Consider the following 23,308-nt stretch of genomic DNA (forward strand, 5'->3'; position numbering starts at 1 on the left):
GTAAATGTAAATCCGACACACTCATATTAGTATGCTATGTTACGTTTACATAATACAGAAGGTTACTTAGGGCAAAAATGAAAGGAGAGCGGTTGGTTGGTGTGGATGGGTGGGTGAATAATGCAAATGTATAGCAACCCAAAGGTTGTGTGTTCAAATCTCATCAGGGACAACTTTAGCTAATTAGCAACTTTTCAACTACGTACTAATTTTTAGCTACTTTGCAACTACTTACCATGTTAGCTAAGCCTTCCCCTAACCTTAACCCTTTTATCTAAATCCTTCCCCTAACTCTAACCCTAACATTAACCCTTTAACCTAACTCCTAAACCTAACCTTAACACCTAGCATAGCTAACGTTAGCCAGCTAGCTAACATTAGCCACAACAAATTAGAATTCGGAACATATCATACACTTTGCTAATTCATAACATATCATACGAATTGTAATTTGTAACATATCATACGAAATGGATGATGGACATCCACAAATTAATACATACCATACAAAACGTAACATATTATACTAAATTAAGTGTCTCGGATTTACATTCAGAATAATATGAAATGCTCTGAGACCAGGCAGCCAGCATCAGTCAGCATCTGACAGCTGGTGTTCTCATTTGATTGTAGCCTACAACTAGCATGTACTGAAGGTTACTTTACTGTATAAAAATGTACAAGTAGAGTCAGCTATGAATACAGTAAAATGGAATTCTCACTTACATATAATTTACAAAGTTCCACAATATAGGCCATCTATCCGCTTGATCTCTTGCAGTGCAAACATGCCAGGAAAAGTAGACCCTTAGCAACTATAGGGTTGAATAAATTCGCCATCAAAAGGTTGCAATAGTAAACTACACATCCAAGAGGAAAACAATTAGCCAGCTAGAACCTCCTGCAAAGTTTGCTAGCTATGTTGCTTCACTCACCAGTAGACAGAGCTGGCTTTTGTGATTATTATCCATATTCTTCAGCATGTTGCTGGCACTGGTGGTGCTGAGAATGAAMAAATATGGTCAAACTAGCAAGTACTGCATTAGGAAAATATTCTCAATCGTTTGCTGAATGAAAATCGCCCACAATTCCAGTTTTCATTCATAGCTCACGCTAGCAACATCAAAGCAACTTTGTAATGACAGACCCAGCAGTGTTTTCAAATCAGACGGACTGACAGCCAGGAGCCAATACGACATGCATTAAGTCAGCTAAATTACACATTTATTCTGTATCACTCAACTCTCATTTATGTGTCTCGTTTGTATTGAGAGGGATATAGCTAGATACACTACATGTCCAAAAGTTTGTGGACACCTATTCAAATGAGTGGATTCGGCTATTTCAGRCACACCCGTTGCTGATAGGTGTATACAATCGAGCACACAGCATGGCACCATCAACATGGCACCATCATACTTTCAACATGGCACCATCATATGATGCCACCTTCAAATTTCTGCCCTGCTAGAGCTTACCTGGTCAACTATAAGTGATGTTATTGTGAAGTGGAAATGTCTAAGAGCAACAACGGCTCAGCCACACAAGCTCACAGAATGGGACTGCCGAGTGCTGAAGTGCGTAAGACGTCTGTCTGCGGTTGCAACACTCTACTACCAAGTTCCAAACTGCCTCTGGAAACATCATCAGCACAAAAACTGTTGGTCGGGAGCTTCATGAAATGTGTTTCTATGGCCGAGTAGCCGCACACAAGCCTAAGATCACAATGCGAAATGCCAAGCACACAAACCTAAGATCACCATGCACAATGCCAAGCGTTGGCTGGAGTGGTGTAAAGCTTGCCGCCACTGGACTCTGGAGCAGTGGAAATGCGTTCTCTGGAGTGATGAATCATGCTTCACCATCTGGCAGTCAGACAGACAAATCAGGTTTTGGCGGATGCCAGGAGAACGCTAAATGCCCCAATGCATAGTGCCAACTGTAAAGTTTGGTGGAGGATGAATAATGGTCTGAGGCTGTTTTTCGTGGTTCGGGCTAGGCCCCTTAAAGGGAAATCTTAACACTACAGTATACAATGACCTTCTAGACAATTCTGTGCTTCCAACTTTGTGGCAACAGTTTGGGGAAGGCTCTTTCCTGTTTTATCATTACAATGCATCTGTGCATAAAATGAGGTCCATACAGAAATGGTTTGTCAAGATCGGTGTGGATGAACTTGACTGGCTTGCACAGAGCCCTGACCTCAACCCAATTGAACACCTTTGGGATGAATTGGAACGTCGACTGCAAGCCAGGCCTAATCGCCCAACATCAGTGTCCGACCTCACTAATGCTCTTGTGGCTGAATGGAAGCAAGTCCCCGCAGCAATGTTCCAACATCTAGTGGAAAGCCTTTTTATTTTTATTTATTTCACCTTTATTTAACCAGGTAGGCCAGTTGAGAAAAAGTTCTCATTTACAACTGCGACCTGGCCAAGATAAAGCAAAGCAGTGCTACAAAAACAACACAGACTTACACATGGGATAAACAATTGTACAGTCAATAACACAATAGAAAAATCTGCATAAAGTGTGTGCAAATGAAGTAAGGAGGTAAGGCAATAAATAGGCCAATAGTGGCGAAGTAATTACAATTGAGCAATTTACACTGGAGTGATATATGTGCAGATGAGGATGTGCAGGTAGAAATACCGGTGTGCAAAAGAACAGAAAAACAAATATAGGGATGGGGTAGGTATTTAGTTGGATGGGCTATTTACAGATGGGCTGTGTACAGCTGCAGCAATCGGTAAGCTGCTCTGACAGCTGATGCTTACTGTTAGTGAGGGAGATATAAGTCTCCAACTTCAGGGATTTTTGCAATTCGTTCCAGTCATTGGCAGCAGAGAACTGGAAGGAAAGGCGGCCAAAGGAGGTGTTGGCTTTGGGGATGACCAGTGAATATACCTGCTGGAGTGCATGCTACGGATGGGTGTTGCTATGGTGACCAGTGAGCTGAGTTAAGGTGGAGATTTACCTCCCAGAGGAGTGGAGGCTATTATTGCAGCAAAGGGGGGAGAAAATCCATATTAATGCCCATGATTTTGGAATGAGATGTTCGACAAGCAGGTGTCCACATACTTTTGGTCATGTAGTATAAGTACTGTTAAATGTGTTGCTGTACTCTTGGAATGATCAGAGGGACAGATAGAACGTGTGTGAGATAAATGATCAATAAGCGTAATTACCTGGAGAAATCCCACCTGCAATTTCTAAACAAAGCTGCTTTTATTTTTGTTTAATTTAACCTTTATTTAACTAGACAAGTAAGTTAAGAACACATTCTTATTTACAATGACGGCCTACCAAAATGCAAAATGCCTCCTGCGGGGACGGGGGCTGGGATTACAAATAAAAATATAGGTCAAAACACACATCACGACGAGATACCACAACACTACATAAAGACTGTACTTATAACTTGTAAAACCTTCCTTTGAATAATTTTGAAGTGATCCAAATGGCAAATTCCTCTTTCATCTATACATTTTGAGATACGTAAAACCAGAAAAAAGTTATGTTTTATTTGGGAGTCTGGCTTTAAGGCTTGTTACTGTACATAACCTGTCTGAGACACTGGTTGCATCCCAAATGGCACCCTATTCCCCGGCAAAGTGCCCTACTTTTGACCAGATCCTTATAGGCCTTGGTCAAAAGTAGTGCACTATATAGGGAATAGGGTGCCATTTGGTAAGCAGCATCTCACACTGAGTCTGGAGCCGAAGTTTCAACATACTTTGTTGAACTGGATGTCTGACACAGAGCTCTGTGTTTTTCTTTAGAAATGTGTGAATGACTCATACTAGAAAACGTTGGCATATCAAGACTTGCTGTTAAACATAACATTAATTAGTCTTGACAGTCAACTTATTTTTCTGCTGACGATGAAACTTAGGTCTAAAACACTATTTCTCCCTCTCCCTCTCTGTCAGCATGTTTGGATGAGTGTGCATAACCTYGGTAATCAATGTTACGTCCCAAATGGCACCCTATTCTCTATATAGTGCACTACTTTTGACCACTATACAGGGAATAGGGTGCCATTTGGGGATGCAAAAAATGCCTCTCAGAGGGTGGTCTGGGTCTGGCACCAAGGTGGAGGACAACTGGACTATAAGAGGAACATCCATGTAGATATGACCTTCCTTCATTTTCCAAATGAACCTGAGGTTTGGCACCAATCTGTATTTTTCTTTCTACATGCTGTCAGATCCAGTTTCATTATGTTGTACCACCTACTTGTCAGTCGTCTCTTTCCTTCATTTAATCTTTAACCTCTAACTAATGTGTTTCCTGTTAAAAGGTCTTTCCATTTCTACTCCATAAAACTCATGCACGCGAACACGCACACTCACACTCACCTATTAGGCCAATCTTTTAGGATCAGAATAACTGTAAAAGGGAATTATACCAAGGCAACTAACTGCCAATATTTACAATACATTGTTGCCAGGTCCAGTGGCTCTGCTGTATGTAGATGAAGATAGAGAAGGTGGAGGTCGGAACAATGATGTATTATACACGTAGCACAGGAAACGGTTCTACTGGAGAGTCGAACCACAAATAATTATATAGGCTACTGTTTTTTTTCCTTGTAGCATGAAAAGCATAGGTCCTGCAAAAGTCGATTTCCTACCAATGTCTAGTTGAAAAGCATTGCTCTCTAAAGAATAGCATTAAACTGAAAGAAAATACGATTGAAAAGTGAAATAGTGAAAAAAAATATTCAGGTTATTTTAGCAGCACTGATTATATGCAAGACTAAGGGCATGACCTATAAAGTAAAACAATTAAAATCCTATTAATGCCATGCCTCCTATTGCCAAAARATTAACACATACAAATCCCACCTTGCCACAGTGCAGTAGGCCTACATGAGTATAAAAGTATAAAACAATCTATACTGAACAAAAATACACTATATATACAAAAGTATGTGGACACCCCTTCAAATTAGTGGATTCGGCTATTTCAGCCACACCCGTTGCTGACCGGTGTATAAAATCGAGCACACAGCCATGCAATCTCCATAGACAAACATTGCCAGTAGAATGGCCTTACTGAAGAGCTCAGTGACTTTCAACGTGGCACCATCACAGGATACCACCTTTCCAAAAGTAAAGTTTGTCAAATTTCTGCCCTGCTAGAGCTGCCGTCTAGGAGCAACAACGGCTCAGCTGCGAAGTGATAGGCCACACAAGCTCACAGAACGGGACTGGCAAGTGCTGAAGCGTGTAACACTTAAAAATCGTCTGTCTTCGGTTGCAATGCTCACTACCGAGTTCCAAACTGCCTCTGAAAGCAACGTGAGCACAAAAACTGTTGGTCGGGAGCTTCATGAAATGGGTTTCCATGGCCGAGTAATCACACTTCACCATCTGGCAGTCCAACAGACYAATCAGGGTTTGGTGGATGCAAGGAGAACGCTACCTGCCCCAGTGCATAGTGCCAACTGTAAAGTTTGGTGGAGGAGGATTAATGGTCTGAGGCTGTTTTTCATGGTTCGGGCTAGGCCCCTTAGTTCCAGTGAAGAGAAATCTTAATTCTACAGCATACAATTACATTCTAGACGATTCTGTGCATCAAACTTTGTGGCACCAGTTTGGGGAAGGCCCTTTCCTGTTTCAGCATAACAATGCCCTCGTGCACCAAGCGAGGTCCATAAAGAAACGGTTTGCCAAGATCGGTGTGGATGAACTTGACTGGCCTGCACAGAGCCCTGACCTTAACCCCATCGAACACCTTTGGGATGAATTGGAATTCCGACTGCGAGCCAGGCCTAATCGCCCAACATCAGTGCCCGACCTCACTAATGCTCTTGTGGCTGAATGGAAGCAAGTCCCTGCAGCAACATCTAGTGGAAAGCCTTCCCAGAACAGTGGAGGCTGTTATAGCAGCAAAGGGGGTAGCAACTCCATATTAATGCCCATGATTTTGGAATGAGATGTTCAACGAACAGGTATACACATTATTTTGGTCATGTAGTGCATAAACACAACATGCAACAATTTCAAAGATTTTACTGAGTCACAGTTCTTATAAGGAAATCAGTCAATTTAAATAACTGAATTAAGCCCTAATATATGGATTTCACATGAGTGGGAATATAGATATGAATTTGTTGGTGACAGATAGCTTAAGAAAAGGTAGAGGAGTGGATCGGAAAAACACCATTTGCCTCATGCAGTGCGACAACTCTGGTGGACATTCCTGCAGCCAGCATGCCAACTGCATGCTCCCTCAATAGTTGAGACATCTGTGGCATTGTGTTGTGTGACAAAACGACACATTTTAGAGTGGCCTTTTATTCCCCAGCACAAGGTGCACCTGTGTAATGACCATGCTGTTTAATCAGCTTCTTGATATGCCACACCTGTCAGGTGGATGGATTATCTTGGCAAAGGAGAAATGCTCACTAACAGGGATGTAAACAAATGTATGCACAACATTTTAGAGAAATAAGCTTTTTGTGCGTATGGAACATTTCTGGGGTCTTTTATTTCAGCTCATGAAACACTTTACATGTTGCTTTTATATTTTTGTTCAGGGTATGTAAAATCCAATAAGTGATAATCTATTGCACCACACATGCATTAGTAGCATGGTCCCTGGAGCTCAGCTGTGCTTCACATATAGCCTCCATCCATCCCTGCTGTTCTGCTATGGTGCCAGCCCGGAGGAAGAAGGTCCGCTTCCTGTCCTTAGGAGTAATAGTCCATTCGAATGATCCGTCGCCTCCTTCAACAACCTCTACCACTGCCCCAACCAGGTTGATGGGCTTCAGAAGCTTCTGGATGAAGGAGAAGTGATGTTGTTTTAGATGGCATATATGCTGTGCTTCCCAATTGGCACCCTATTCCCTATATATTGTGCGTTCCTATCGGCACCCTATTCCCTATATTGGCTGCAGAAAGCCTTTGGTGAACTGAAATTGGTACTTCATGGAAGTAAAACTAAGTATATGTTATTTTCCAAATCATGTAAAAATGTATCTGATGATTTATGCATGCATACTTTGGATGGTGCCCTCATTGACCATGTCCCGCTTATAAATATCTGGGCATCTGGATTGTCGAAAAGCTATCTTTCCAAAAGTATGTGGATGAGTTAGTTAACAAATTAAGAATGAAAATAGTCTTCTTCTATAGGAACAGGTCCTGTCTTTAGTTAAATGGCAGAAAACAACTCATTCAGTCAACATTCATTCTGGTTATTGACTATGGCAATATTGTTTATATGAATGCAGCCGCCACTGTATTGAAGCTATTGGATGCAGTTTATCATAGCGCATTGCGCTTTATTACGGGGGATAAGTTCTGTACACATCCTTGCATTTTGTATCAGAAAGTAGGCTGGCCCTCCTTGAAGTCTCATAGATCGATGCATTGTACTCTTTTTGTCTACAAAGCCCTCTTGCATAAACTTCTGCCATAACCTTTTTTATTTTTTATTTTATTTTTTTATTTCACCTTTATTTAACCAGGTAGGCTAGTTGAGAACAAGTTCTCATTTGCAACTGCGACCTGGCCAAGATAAAGCATAGCAGTGTGAACAGACAAACACAGAGTTACACATGGAGTAAACAATAAACAAGTCAATAACATGGTAGAAAAAAAAGAGAATCTATATACAATGTGTGCAAAAGGCATGAGGTAGGCAATAAATCGAATAATTACAATTAGCAGATTAACACTGGAGTGATAAATCATCAGATGATCATGTGCAAGAAGAGATACTGGTGTGCAAAAGAGCAGAAAAGTAAATAAATAAAAGCAGTATGGGGGGTGAGGTAGGTAAATTGGGTGGGTAGTTTACAGATGGACTATGTACAGCTGCAGCGATCGGTTAGCTGCTCGGATAGCATATTTTTAAAGTTGTTGAGGGAGATAAAAGTCTCCAACTTCAGAGATTTTTGCAATTCGTTCCAGTCGCAGGCAGCAGAGAACTGGAAGGAAAGGCGTCCAAATGAGGTTTTGGCTTTAGGGATGATCAGTGAGATACACCTGCTGGAGCGCGTGCTGCGGGTGGGTGTAGCCATCGTGACCAGTGAACTGAGATAAGGCGGCACTTTACCTAGCATAGCCTTGTAGATGACCTGGAGCCAGTGGGTCTGACGACGAACATGTAGCGAGGCCAGCCGACTAGGGCATACAGGTCGCAGTGGTGGGTCGTATAAGGTGCTTTAGTAACAAAACGAATGGCACTGTGATAAACTGCATCCAGTTTGCTGAGTAGAGTATTGGAATCATTTTTGTAGATGACATCGCCGAAGTCGAGGATCGGTAGGATAGTCAGTTTTACTAGGGTAAGTTTGGCGGCGTGAGTGAAGGAGGCTTTGTTGCGGAATAGAAAGCCGATTCTTGATTTGATTTGGATTGGAGTGTTTGATATGAGTCTGGAAGGAGAGTTTGCAGTCTAGCCAGACACCTAGGTACTTATAGATGTCCACATATTCTAGGTCGGAACCGTCCAGGGTGGTGATGCTAGTCGGGCGTGCGGGTGCAGGCAGCGAACGGTTGAAAAGCATGCATTTGGTTTTACTAGCGTTTAAGAGCAGTTGAGAGCCACGAAAGGAGTGTTGTATGGCATTGAAGCTCGTTTGGAGGTTAGATAGCACAGTGTCCAAGGAAGGGCCGGAAGTATATAGAATGGTGTCGTGCGTAGAGGTGGATCAGGGAATCGCCCGCAGCAGAGCAGAACATCATTGATTTAGTAGAGAAAAGAGTCGGCCCGAAAATTGAACCCTGTGGTACCCCCATAGAGACTGCCAGAGACGGACAACATGCCCTCCGATTTGACACACTGAACTCTGTCTGCAAAGTAGTTGGTGAACCAGGCAAGGCAGTCATTAGAAAAACCGAGGCTACTGAGTCTGCGATAAGAATATGGTGATTGACAGAGTCGAAAGCCTGGCCAGGTCGATGAAGACGGCTGCACAGTAATGTCTTTTATCGATGGCGGTTATGATATCGTTTAGTACCTTGAGCGTGCTGAGGTGCACCGTGACCGGCTCGGAAACCGGATTGCACAGCGGAGAAGGTACGGTGGGATTCGAGATGGTCAGTGATCTGTTTGTTGACTTGGCTTTCGAAGACCTTAGATAGGCAGGGCAGGATGGATATAGGTCTGTAACAGTTTGGGTCCAGGGTGTCTCCCCCTTTGAAGAGGGGGATGACCGCGGCAGCTTTCCAATCCTTGGGGATCTCAGATGAACGAAGGAGAGGTTGAACAGGCTGGTAATGGGGGTGCGACAATGGCGGCGGACAGTTTCAGAAATAGGGGGTCCAGATTGTCAAGCCCAGCTGATTTGTATGGGTCCAGGTTTTCCAGCTCTTTCAGAACATCTGCTATCTGGATATGGGTAAAGGAGAAGCTGGGAGGCTTGGGCGAGTAGCAGCGGGGGGGGCGGGGCTGTTGGCCAAGGTTGGAGTCGCCAGAGGAAAGGCATGGCCAGCCATTGAGAAATGTTTGTTGAAGTTCGATTATCACGGACTTATCAGTGGTGACCGTGTTACCTAGCCTCAGTGCAGTGGGCAGCTGGGAGGAGGTGCTCTTGTTTTCCATGGACTTTACAGTATCCCAGAACTTTTTGGAGTTAGAGCTACAGGATGCAAATTTCTGCTTGAAAAAGCTGGCCTTTGCTTTCCTGACTGACTGCGTGTATTGGTTCCTGACTTCCCTGAACAGTTGCATATCGCGGGGCTCTTCGATGCTATTGCAGTTCGCCACAGGATGTTTTTGTGCTGGTCGAGGGCAGTCAGGTCTGGAGTGAACCAAGGCTATATCTGTTCTTGGTTCTGCATTTTTTGAAGGAGCATGCTTGTCTAATATGGTGAGGAAGTAACTTTTAAAGAATGACCAGGCATCCTCAACTGACGGGATGAGGTCAATATCCTTCCAGGGTACCCGGGCCAGGTCGATTAGAAAGGCCTGCTCGCAGAAGTGTTTTAGGGAGCGTTTGACAGTGATGAGGGGTGGTCGTTTGACCGCGGACACCGTGGGGGATACAGGCAATGAGGCAGTGATCGCTGAGATCTTGATTGAAAGACAGGAGAGGTGTATTTGGAGGGCAGGTTGGTCAGGATAATGTCTATTAGGTGCCCATGTTTACGGATTTAGGGTTGTACCTGGTGGGTTCCTTGATGATTTGTGTGAGATTGAGGGCATCAAGCTTGGATTGTAGGACTGCCGGGGTGTTAAGCATATCCCAGTTTAGGTCACCTAACAGAACAAACTCTGAAGCTAGATGGGGAGCGATCAATTCACAGATGGTGTCCAGGGCACAGCTGGGAGCTGAGGGGGGTCGGTAGCAGGCGGCAACAGTGAGAGACTTATTTCTGGAGAGATTAATTTTTTATTAGAAGTTCGAACTGTTTGGGCATAGACCTGGAAAGTATGACAGAACTTTGCAGGCTATCTCTGCAGTAGATTGCAACTCCTCCCCCTTTGGCAGTTCTATCTTGACGGAAAGTGTTATAGTTGGGTATGGAAATCCCAGAATTTTTGGTGGCCTTCCTAAGCCAGGATTCGGACACGGCAAGGACATCAGGGTTGCAGAGTGTGCTAAAGCGGTGAGTAAGGCAAACTTAGGGAGGAGGCTTCTGATGTTGACATGCATGAGGCCAAGGCTTTTCGATCACAGAAGTCAACAAATGAGGGTGACTGGGGACATGCAGGGCCTGGGTTTACCTCAACATCACCCGAGGAACAGAGGAGTAGTAGGATGAGGGTGCGGCTAAAGGCTATCAAAACTGGTCGCCTAGAGCGTTGGGGACAAAGAATAAAAGGAGCAGATTTATGGGCGTGGTAGAATAGATTCTGGGCATAAGTGCAGACAGGGGTATGGTGGGGCACGGGTACAGCGGAGGCAAGCCAGGACTGGGTGATGATAAGAGAGGTTGTATCTCTGGACATGCTGGTCTCAATGGGTGAGGTCCCGCATGTGTGGGGGGTGGGACAAAGGAGGTATCAGAGGTACGGAGAGTGGAACACGGGGTCCATTGAAAACCAAAACAATGATAATGATAACTAGCCTGAACAACAGTATGCAAGGCATATTGATATTTGAGAGAGACATACAATAAGGCATAAAGTGATTGCAGGTCTTGATTGGGAGAGCTAGCTAAAACAACAGGTAAGATAACAGCAGCAATAACAGGGTGCTAGTCTAACACAGCAACAACAGGTAAAAATGGCGACGACTAGGCAGAGAGGGTCGGATAAACTACACACAGATCCTGAGTTAAAGCACAGAGCCGACAGATAAAAACACAAATAAACAGAATGGAGTACCGTGAATTAATGGACAGTCAAGCAGGCATCAGCTATGAGCCAAGTGATCATAGTGTCCAGGGGGCAGCGTAGATGGAGCAGGGAGGCCTCCACTAAGCTAGCACGCGGCGTTTAAAGTTAGTAGCCCGGGGGGTGGTCTGCTCAGACGGAGGGGGTCTGCTCAGACGGAAGCCGGTTGAGGGCACAGCGGGTGGGGTATTCGTCTGCAGACCAGACGTGGTCGTGTCGACAGAGAATCCAAGCCGGATGGCGATGGCGAAAGAGAGGTTGTGAATTGTAGAATTGTGTTTGCTAACTGGTGCTAGCTTCGTGGCAGTGGCGCTAGCTGCGCTAGCTGCAAGCTAGCTGTGAGGATCAGAAGTAGTGGTCAGGGATTACGCAGGAACCGGCGTTGTTGTCGAGAGACAGTCCGATGCTGGTAAATTGGTGAGTAATATCCAGGCTAATAACAGGGCTGGTGTCTGTGCAGAAGGTAAAAGCTGCTAGCAGCGGCAAAAAATGGCTAAATTAGCTTGTAGCTGATTTAGACCAGTTGTGATGGATTGGCAGGGCTCTGTGTCGGCAAAAAAAGGTCCAGGCCAATTGGCAAAATATGTATTGTAGCACAAGAATTAGCCGGAGGACCTCTTCGGCTACGGGAGATTGGCCTAGCTCGACTAGCTCAAGGCTAACTGTTGCTTGCTTCGGGACAGAGACGTTAGCCAGGAGTAGCCACTCAGATTGCAGCTAGCTATCTGATCCGGTGTAAAGGTGTCAGAGCTTGCGGTAGTAATCTGGAGATTTGGTAGAGAAAAAGCAGTCCGATATTCTCTGGGTTGATATCGCGCTGTGCAGACTGGCATGTATTGACCAAGCTGAGGCTGGCTGGTGTCCGAGTTAACGGTAAAGACCACTAGCAGTGACTAACTGATAACTAGCTAGTAGTTAGTTAGCTGGCTAGCTTCTGATGGGGGTTCCGGTTCTAAAGTATAAAAATAGCAGATCCGTACCACATTGGGTGTTGGGGGTTGCAGGAGAGTATATTCAGTCCGTAGATGGAAAGTGAGATTAAAATATAAACGGAAAAAAACGAGGAAAACTATTATTTACACGGGACAAGACAAAAACACACGTCCGACTGCTACGCCATCTTGGAACTTACCTCATTGTTAACCTTCAGACATATAAGTTACCAGACCTGGACTCAGGGATGACTAACCCTGGAGATCCCTTCAATCACCACTGAGTAGGTACATCTGCTTTTTGTTTTTTTGGCCTCTCATGTTGAATGATCTCCAAAAGTCCTTAKAGTTGATGGAGTTGGTGCCTTTCGGGTAATTCAGGCAGATGTTAGAGGGCCTTTTTACTGAAGAATGTGTATGATTGTGTTTTGCTTTTCATGTATTGTGTAATTGATGTGTATATACATATGTATAGTGTAATTGATGTGTATATACATATGTATAGTGTAATTGATGTGTATATACATATGTATAGTGTAATTGATGTYTATATAGATATGTAGTGTAATTGATGTGTATATACACTACCAGTCAAAAGTTGTTTTTTTACTATTTTCTACATTGTAGAATAATGAACTATGAAATAACACATATGGAATCATGTAGTAACCAAAAAAGTGTTTAACAAATCAAAATATATTTGAGATTTGAGATTCTTCAAGTAGCCATCCTTTGCCTTGATGACAGCTTTGCACACTCTTGGCATTCTCTCAACCAGATTCACCTGAAATGCTTTTCCAGGTGTCTTGAAGGAGTTCCCACTCTGCAGTCCGACTCATCCCAAATGGGGGATTGTGGTCGGGGGATTGTGGAGGCCAGGTCATCTGTTGCAGCACTCCATCACTATCCTTCTTTGTAAAATAGCCCTTACACAGTCTGGAGGTGTGTTGGGTCATTGTCCTGTTGAAAAACAAATGATAGTCCCACTAAACCCAAACCAGATGGGATGGGGTATCGCTGCAGAATGCTGTGGTAGCCATGCTGGTTAAGTGTGTCTTGAATTCTAAATAAATCACAGTGTCATAAATACATCACAGCAAAGCACCCCCATACCATAATACCTTCTCCTCCATGCTTTACAGTGGGAAATACACATGCAGAGATCATCCGTTCACCCACACCGCGTCTCACAAAGACACAGCGATTGGAACCAAAAATCTAAAATTTGGACTCCAGACCAAAGGACAAATTTCCACAAGTCTAATGTCCATTTCTCCTGTTTCTTGGCCGAAGCAAGTCTCTTCTTCTTATTGGTGTCCTTTAGTAGTGGTTTCTTCTTTGCAGCAATTCTTTGAAGCAATTCGACCATGAAGGCCTGAGATGATTGTGGACTAGAGGAAAAAGAGGGCCATGCACACCCCCATTCTCATCGACGGGGCTGCAGTGGAGCAGGTTGAGAGCTTCAAGGTCCTTGGTGTCCACATCACCAACAAACTAACATGGCACACCAAGCATAGTCGTGAAGAGGGCACGACAAAACCTATTCCCCCTCAGGAGACTGAAAAGATTTGGCATGGGTCCTCAGATCCTCAAAAGGTTCAACAGCTGCACCATCAAGAGCATCCTGACTGGTTGCATCACTGCCTGGTATGGCAACTGCTCAGCCTCCCACCACAAGGCACTACAGAGGGTAGTGCGAACAGCCCAGTGCACCACTGGGGCCAAGCTTCCTGCCACTCAGGATCTCTATACCAGGCGGTGTCAGAGGAAGGCCCTAAAAATTGGCAAAGCACTCCAGCCACCCTAGTCATAGACTGTTCTCTCTGCTACCACACGGCAAGTGGTTCCGGAGCGCCAGGTCTAGGTCCAAGAGGCTTCTAAACAGCTTCTACCCCCAAGCCATAAGACTCCTGAACATCTAGTCAAATGGCTACCCAGACTATTTGCATTGCCCCCCCCCCCCACCACTGCCACTCTCTGTTGTCATCTATGCATAATCACTTTAATTAACTCTACCTACATGTACATACTACCTCAACTAACCGATACCCCCGCACATTGACTCTGTACCGGCACCCCCCTGTATATATATATATTTTTTTTACTGCTGCTCTTTAATTACTTTTAATTAAAGTTACTTACTTTTTTTAAATTACTTTTTGAAACTGCACTGTCGGTTAGGGGCTCGTAAGTAAGCATTTCACTGTAAGGTCTACACCTGTTGTATTCAGAGTTCAAAGTTCTTGAKATTTTCCGTATTGACTGGCCTTCATGTCTTAAAGTAATAATGGACTGTCATTTCTCTTTGCATATTTGAGCTGTTCTTGCCATAATATGGACTTGGTCTTTTACCAAATAGGGCTATCTTCTGTATACCCCCCTACCTTGTCACAACACAACTGATTGGCTCAAAGCATTAAGAAGGAAAGAAAGGCACACCTGTTAATTGAAATGCATTCCATGAGACTACCTCATGAAGCTGGTTGAGAGAATGCCAAGAGTGTGCAAAGCTGTCATCAAGGCAAAAGGTGGCTATTTGAAGAATCTCAAATATAAAATATATTTTGATTTGTTTAACACTTTTTTGGTTACCACATGATTCCATGTGTGTTATTTCATAGTTTTGATGGCTTCACTATTATTCCACAATTTAGAAAATAGTAAAAATAAAGAAAAACCCTTGAATGAGTAGGTGTTCTAAAACTTTTGACCGGTAGTGTAGATATGTATAGTGTAATTGATGTGTATATAAATATGTATAGTGTAATTTATGTGTATATACATATGCATTGTGTAATTGATGTGTTCATGCAGGGCTCAACTGCAAAAAAAGACCATGGTCTTAGCATGATTCCCTGGCTAAATAAAGGGTAAATAAAAATGTAATAAAAATATAGTTTACATCCTATGGGTCCTGGTCAAAAGTAGTACACTACAAAGGGAATAGGGTGCAATTTGGAACATAACTATGACCTAGGCATAGTTTGCTGCCTTGTAATAAAATCCCAAAGTAAATGCAATATAGCCTACTGTCTCGACATTTCAAGCATACATGTAGACTAAATAACAATAGCCTACTTTTAATTGACTTTGTATTCCTTTAACAGTGTTCAAAACACCTAGTTAAGTGAGACCTTGCCACCTTGCTCCTGTAGACGTCAGTAAACGGCCCGCTGCTATGGTAACAGGACAACACTGTAGGAAGTAAGGGAACATGTTGCACTGACACCGCTGAAAGTTATAATGTAACGCTTGGTTGCATAGCTACATTATTTGCTGCTTTGTCATAAACATAGGGGCGAAATTGCTGTCTCCTAAATAACAATTTAGTCCTAGCTTGCGTGACAAGTTCCCTAGAAAACTAAATGTTGTCTTCTTACCTCTTCATTTTCACCATACAACAGTAGAGTTTCTTTCAACTGAAACCATGCGCGTTTCCACCGGTGCGTAAAATGAGTGCGCTTGGATAACCATCCTTTTTTGTCCTCTTTTATCTCAACGGGGTTTTCATCTGCGCCGTTAGAGGTCGCAGATACTACAGCCATCATAGAGCTTTGAGAATAACGGGATAAATAGCTGAGAAATTAGCCTATAATTCAAGAGCGTCACACACCCAAAGCCTAGTGGGTAATGTCGTTCTTCTTGTCCAGCCGCACCATCAACTGATGGCGCGCGGAACAAAGACTAGAACTTTTAGTCCCAGAAAGCCCTGTGTTGTGTTGTTACCGAATGAGTGGGGACGGGAGGGTTAATGTCGCGTTTACYCACTAGTCGGAAGTAGTAAACACGGACATTTACGACTTGTCAATATACACGTTCCGCGTTCAACCAGTTAGGAAGTCGGACATTTCCGAGTGTCCTAGTTCCGACTAGTACATGAACGCGGCATATTACAGTGCGATAATAGGATACTGATGAACTGGTTGCTATCTGGCTACATGAAGAAAGTTTGGAAAGGAAAGTAGTATAGTTGGCTAAATATTCTGGCTTTGCACTCATGCCAAAATAGGGAGTTTGGAGCCAAATCTAAACACTCACACCCGACCATCGTGATGTCACAGTTCAAGCGTTCGAACTTCTTGGAAGATAAAAATTAACACACACATTTTTCATCTCCAGAGAGTGAAAATCGTCCTTTTCGAAAGGTAAATGTATTTCAAAGATTTGATTCCTAATCAAAAAGCACGTCTACGGACTTTGTGTGGGCATTTATAAGTGAAATAGATCAAGCATAGGCTATGTACAGTTAATCCTATTACAAGCAATTACATGAACATGTTTTACCTCTCCCAATCAAATGAGAGCACATATCCAGATGTGTCTTGGTTTCAGATGTGTTAGGCAACTTTAAATTCATTATGCAAAGGCACAACAAGTGATGATGAAATAATAATAATACTGTTGTTATATTGTTGTTATTATTGATACCCTTTAAATGGTTATATTAACTGATTGTATACAGTACAAGCTGTTTTGCAGCCTATTCATTTACAGTAACGTTTGGCTAATCTATCAATAATCTGACTCATTGATCCGATAGGATAGTTTTTTCCCCTCATAAATGTTCTCCATGACCTACTCTCATCTCTAGTTTTATTTGTTACCAGATCATTTACGGGGAATTAGAAACGTTCCACTACATGGAGTTGCAACTGAGGAGAACTGCTCTGTGGCTGTTTCTTCTACTCACCATAAGAACTGGCTTTTGTTGCGCTGAGGCTGAACATTCTCCAATGGTTGGGGGCTTTTTGCAGAAGCACTTTGTCCTCCGTGTGGTGTAGAGCTGAGAATGGAAGAAGAATCAACATGCTTTCATTGAACAGTATTTATTGTTATGTGCCTCGTGTGAGCTGTCGAAGAGGAATGGACACAATTTACACTTCAGAGTAATTGTTAATTTTTTATAGAGTTGATGTTCCGTAATACATCAAAGATGTCTTATTTGTAAAAGTAATCTAAACAGTGCTGCTAGAATTAGCTTTGCCCCCCAAATGATCTATCACTTATTCAACTGACTGGATATTCTAAACAAATGACCAAGATGCTTCAACCGATGTTGTTGAATAGAACTTGAGAGCTGCTATTCGAAATAATACGCTCAATGTCGGTCAACTTTGCCTCTTTACCTCGTCAAGAAGACAGAAGATAGCCAATGTCTGCCTGCAGCAGTTCTTCCCCTCCACCCTTACCCAGACTGTGCCCCCTCTCTGTGGCTCCGAATCCAGTCGCCACACCGACTCCTTCACCGTCTCCAAGCCCTCCGGCGACACTCTACAGTCGACTGTCAAATGGAAGTCTCAGCYCCCCGAGCCCCACCAACTCCGGGTGCTCTTTCCACGGGGTGTCTTTTCTTCTCCAGATCGGACTCACCAGGGAAACGGTGAACCTGGATGCCAGCGATCTGTCCGGGCTATCTGCGGTGAAGGAGCTCGTATGTTCAATAGTGGACCAAAAGGTAAGGTAACAATTTACATCACAGTGCTGTTATTACTGTGTAACTAACTACAATGTAATTACAGTGCAACAAATATTATAATGATTCATTATGACAATGTACTTACAGCAGTAACACTAACCTTAGCTAACCTAACCCTAAAGACAAACCATTTCTTGGCCATATAGTCTTCATCATGGGCATGCATGGAGACATCAGATCGCATCAAAACCTGAACAAAAATTATACACTCTAAATTATTTTACAGTTGTCTGTGACTTGCTATATTCATCATATTGTATTGCGATTTTAGTTTAGTTTATTAATTCGACCATTAAAAAATATATATATATATCATTTAATATGACACACAATCTCCTTTAGTGGTCTGTATAGCAAATTGTAATACACTTTATTTATTTGTAGGCTACAATCTTGAGTTAGAGTTAGAAAACTCATATTTGGACAGTTTTTTGTAGTTATTACTTTTTTATAGAGCGTACACATGTGTAGTGTTGAACCATGAGGTGAGGCGTTATATTTTGTAAAATAACATCAGTGTGAGAGAAAAAAARAAGAGGTTGCATTTGAGAGAAATACAATTGAAACAGGGCAGATATACTGTATAGTTGTGGTTTTCACAGGTGTAATATTCTGTTTTAGTTTCTGCTTAAGAATGTTACACCTGTTTTTGCACTGTTGTTTATCTTTGCTTATTTGAGCTGTTCTTGCCATAATGTGGACTTGGTCTTTTACCAAATAGGGCTATATTCTGTATAACACCCCTACCTTGTCACAGCACAACTGATTCTCTCAAACACATTAAGAAGGAAAGAAATTCCACAAATGAACTTTTATGAAGGCACACCTGTTAATAGAAATGCATTCCAGTTGACTACCTCATGAAGCTGGTTGAGAGAATGCCAAGAGTGTGCAAAGCTGTCATCAAGGCAAAGGGTGGCTATTTGAAGAATCTCAAATTATTTGTATTTGTTTAACACTTTTTTGTTTACTACATGATTCCATATGTGTTATTTCATAGTTTTAATGTCTTCACTATTATTCTACAATGTAGAAAATAGTCAAAATAAAGAAAAACTCTTGAATGAGTAGGTGTTCTAAAACTTTTGACTGGTAGTGTATGTAGACTATGAAGTGACAACGATGTAGGCTGTGTGTAGCGGTTAGAGGTCATGATATAAAGGTTTGGCTTGTAAAGGTTTTTTGTCTGGTCACAGAAAGTTGATGTGTTGTCCACAAGTTGTCCACAAGCAAAGGGAAAAGGAGAGGAGGAGATAGTTGTGAGAAGGAATAATATACACAATGATCAAAGTGCTCATGCTGTTTTTATGTGGCTGCTATGAAAGTGAACTGTGTTTGTGTGTGATCAGGGGTGTATTCAATCTGCCGATTCTGTAGAAAAACGCTTCTTAAACGGAAGCAAACGGAACGTAACGGGGGTAAAAATACCTGAATTTGTCTAATAGAAACTCACATTTGCAACTTTTGGACTAATGATTACACCTTAGATCAGCTAGATGCAGGCAAGAGTGTGCAAGACAGTATTGCATGTGTCAGTGTCTGTCACCTTGATTACAAAAAAAATTCTCGACCTGTGCACCTACGTTTTAAACTTTCATTCATAGGCTAGGTTGTAGCAACCTCATGATGGTTAAAGGGAAAATTTGAGTATCATGTAGTAGCCTTAACCTATTGATGTTACATTGAGCTGGGTGATTGGAATATGAATGACAGTCATCTAATAGATATGCTGTAATAGAAATAAGGCCACGCTCATAAAAAAGAAAATCATCCTACCTCACTTAAATGACACCGACCGCCACTGCTGGACTGTCCAAACTAGAAATGTGTATTAAATCAATTCAATCGCGATGAGTTAGGCCTATGTCATATTTTTTATTTAAAATATATTAAAAACGTTTAAATGAAATATAGGCCTACTACTTCTATATTTTTATACTCTAATAAGTATTTTTAAATTCATCAGTCTTTCATTTTCTGATGCTCCTGATATGTGGATATTTCATTGGGGCGAGAACGTACGCAGCTGTCTAGTATCATAATTACTTGACACAGTAACAGCGAGAGAACAACTGAACTGCTGGTTTATTCTTGTGAGGTTTTGGTTTCAATCAAGTTTGTTTTAACACGCAGGTGCATATCATCTCCCGTTTGTAGAATTTTAAGAAATCCAGCATTAACCTGCGTTCGTTGCAATCGACCCATCTCATTTAACCACATGTTTATGAGCCTGCTTGCTTGGCCTTCAATCTTGTACTAAGCATTATCCTTCTCTGGAAGCCATGAGTGTATCCAGTATCCACTATTCATACTATATAGGTCAACAACAAAACTACATGTACATCACATTACTGATGGTGGTTCATACCATAAAGAGATGTTGATATGTCTTCSCACCACCTCACTTTCAAAAACTGTCCCAAATGGCTCCCTATTCCTTATGGGCCCTGGTCAAAAGTAGTGCACTATATAGGGAATAAGATGCCATTTGAGACGTAACCCCCCCCCTGGTGTGGGAGTATTGAAACTCTGGGCCCATATTTACGGTATGTTGGACCATGTAATATTTGTTCTCTTGTAGGAGGGGAACAGGAACAGTCCCCGGGGTGTCCAGAAAGACAGTGGGGAAGTTCCCCTCCCTTGCAGGCCGCCATACTGTCCCGGGCTGCACCAGCCTGCCCGGCTCAGCTCCGTAGTCAGCCCCACCCTCCCCCCACCACCGATAAGTGATGTGTGTATATTCTAGCTGGAAGAAACAGAGTTGAGGCTAAAACTGTTAAGTTAATTGATGCAATATAAACTGCAAGGTAAAAGAGCATGAAATAGAGCAACCTATTCAGACCGAGGGAAAACAATCTGCTTACAGCGTTTACCACTGATTATGCTTTTCATTAATGTATTGCACATGTAGTCTTTGGGTCATTTTAGGGCATTTCTCGCTTACTACGAAGCTCATTAAAGCAAAGGAGCTGAATTGCAGATTGCTGACCTATTCCTTAATGTCCAAACAATTGCACTTTGCCCTAATAAACAGATATGTCTGTATTGCAAACTCTTAACCCAGTGTTGGAACTACAGAACTAGAAGGTTGTATTATATCACATCATTCTATTTTCTATGGTTGGAACACTCCAGCTGGTGAAGTTTCACAGAGATCATCATCATCATCATCATCAGTTCTGAAAATCACTAGGCGATGTGCTACTGAGATACAGTAGGGCTCCTTGCCATTGTAATAATATTAGTCACCACCCAGCTAGCACATAACGTTCTGAGAATCTCGTTTCTTAGACATTTGGTCAGAGCGTTGTTATCTTATGGTTATTTTGCAAACAACCTTCCCACAACTTTCTGGGAATGGTGCAGGATAGTTGCTTGGCTTCAGAACATTCTCAGCACATTTAAGGAACTTGACAAAAAAACGTTATTTTCTTTGAATTTCATTACTTTAAGAGAACGTTTCCTAAAAGTTCAAACATGGTTAGATCTAAATTTAAATTTTGATAATGTTCTATGAACGTTCTCCAACTGGTTTGGCATTGGGAATGTTTTCAAATAGTTCAAAGAAAGTTAAGAAACAATGTTCTTCTGTGGGAATTTCAGTATTTCAGCATAACGTTTCCTACAGGTTTCCTCATGGTTCAATTTAAAGTAATGTTCTCAAATTGATCCAACAAAATTGGGAGAAATAACGTTCTGCCATGAGAATTTCAGCATAAGGTTTTCTGCAGGTTTCCTCATGGTTCATTTTAAAGTCATGTTCTCAGAACCTTAAGAAAACCACAAGAAAACATTAGTAACGCTCAAAGAATGTTCTAAGAATGTTATTTAAAACGTATACATTCCGTTCTCAGTGTCAACAAAACTCTCTCTATTCTCTATCTTGTTAAGTGAGTTGGCCGCACCCACTAATTGGCCACACCTGATCTTAATGAGTGATTGTTTCCTTTGAAATGGGGTCTGTTTGAATAGACTAAAATGAACAGCTTTGTATTAGTTTAAAAAAGATGGCATGCTATCTCCATCCTGGTGGTGCAGTGGACTAATTCAATGGGTAGACAACAGAAGATCATGGGTTTGAATCTCACTGATGCCATACTAACTAAAATAAATGTATGTGTTTGCGTGATTAATGCCTAAGCAAATTCATTTCCATGCATCCTATCTGTGCTTGCAGTTAAAAACAGTTAACCTAAGCAAGCAGTCTTATTGAAACATTCAGTTAAAGTTTTAAAAGTTATTCAAAAAAACAATAATTTCCGTTCTCAGAACGTTAATTAAATCTCCCAAGAAAACTTTCAGGGAACCATAGTAAAACGTTCTCAGATCCTCCTTGCAAATTAACCTCCCTTCAAATTAACAGGCGACATTTTCACTTATGTTCTCAGAACGTTTYAAAAAAAGTTACGTTTAAAAAATGTAATCTGTCACCTTTCACACAGATGAGGAAGTGTAACATCGGCGGATGGGGTGGATTGAGACGCATCCAATGAAAAAAAAGATCTCTAGCTTAAATGTACACATTTTGGGGGGGATTTTTGTATTATTTTATTTCCATTGGGGCAAATTTTATTTCCATGGGGGCGTCAAGTCTAGGGAGTAGGTTAAGCAACTTCATTATTCTGCCATAGTTTTTATGGCCATTATTAGACTACACACATTGTGTGACATGAATGACATAGAACTGTGCTGATGGTGAGTGACTTGACTGACTGACKACCCACCCCTCCCACAGTACTGCATGTGGAGCTGTGCCATGTTGGTGGAGTGTATTTCCTGCTCTAAAGTGCCATAGGCTAACAATTAGTTTCAGCCAGTGCACAGGACAAGACTGGAACAGCAGAGAGAACAAAGGTTAACTATGTAGCCTAGAATCTGGATTATACATTTTCTAATCCAATTTATCATTAGGCATCTGATGGTGTGGTGTTATAGTATGAAGATGACTGAGGTCCTCCTCTCCCTTGCGAAGACTACCACCCTTTTAAAAAGCCCTGGTCAAAAGTACTGCATTATATATGGAATAGGGTGCAATTTGGGATGAACCCCTGGTATATGGAAGAGTAGAGATGAGAGAAAGTGTGAGAGAGAGAGAGAGAGAAAGTGAGAGAGAGAAAGAGTGAGAAAGTGTGAGAGAGAAAGAGAGAAAATGTGAGAGACAGAAAGAGAGGAAATGTGAGTGAGAGAAAGAGAGAGAGAGAGAGCGAGAGAGTGGGGGAAGAGAGAGAGAGAGAGTGAGAAAGAGTGGGAGAGAGAGAGAGAGAGAGGGGGAGGGAGAGAGAGACATTCCATCTTGCAAAACACACAATACATTGCCTTTAGAAAGTATTCATACCCCTTGACTTAATCCACATTTTCTTGTGTTACAGCCCAAATTCAAAATGGATTAAATATTGTTTTTCTCACCCAATACCCCATAATGACAAAGTGAAAACATGTTTGTAGAAAATGTAGCAAATTTATTGAAAATTAAATACTGAAATACCTKATTTACATAAGTATTCACACCTCTGAGTCAATACATGTTAGAATCACCTTTGGCAGTGATTACAGCTGTGAGTCTTTCTGGGTAAATCGCTACGAGTTTTGCACACCTGGA

The 23,308-nt window shown here is 42.1% G+C and overlaps 2 protein-coding genes across 3 annotated transcripts in view; one reads left to right on the forward strand and one right to left on the reverse strand.

Annotated features, from left to right (window-relative positions):
- Positions 1-6,478: 6,478 nt before the first annotated feature.
- Positions 6,479-15,844, reverse strand: LOC111954476 (PH domain-containing protein DDB_G0274775). The gene is made up of 2 exons (XM_070435825.1): positions 15,614-15,844; positions 6,479-6,790 (listed from the first exon to the last, which is right to left on the reverse strand). The coding sequence occupies exons 1-2, from the start codon at positions 15,779-15,781 to the stop codon at positions 6,575-6,577; spliced, it is 384 nt and encodes a 127-aa protein (XP_070291926.1). The 5' UTR covers positions 15,782-15,844; the 3' UTR covers positions 6,479-6,574.
- A 241-nt stretch (positions 15,845-16,085) lies between these two features.
- Positions 16,086-23,308, forward strand: part of LOC111954472 (serine/threonine-protein kinase D3-like) — a 72,838-nt gene continuing 65,615 nt past the window's right edge. For both annotated transcript variants that reach the window (XM_023974248.2, XM_023974249.2), the window contains exons 1-2: positions 16,086-16,378; positions 16,841-17,688. In XM_023974248.2, the coding sequence (XP_023830016.1) occupies positions 17,386-17,688 (303 nt within the window). In that variant the 5' untranslated portion in view covers positions 16,086-16,378; positions 16,841-17,385. The remainder of the gene's footprint in view (positions 16,379-16,840; positions 17,689-23,308) is intronic.

This window comes from Salvelinus sp. IW2-2015, linkage group LG28 (assembly GCF_002910315.2).
Source record: "Salvelinus sp. IW2-2015 linkage group LG28, ASM291031v2, whole genome shotgun sequence".
Classification (NCBI taxonomy): Eukaryota; Metazoa; Chordata; class Actinopteri; order Salmoniformes; family Salmonidae; genus Salvelinus; species Salvelinus sp. IW2-2015.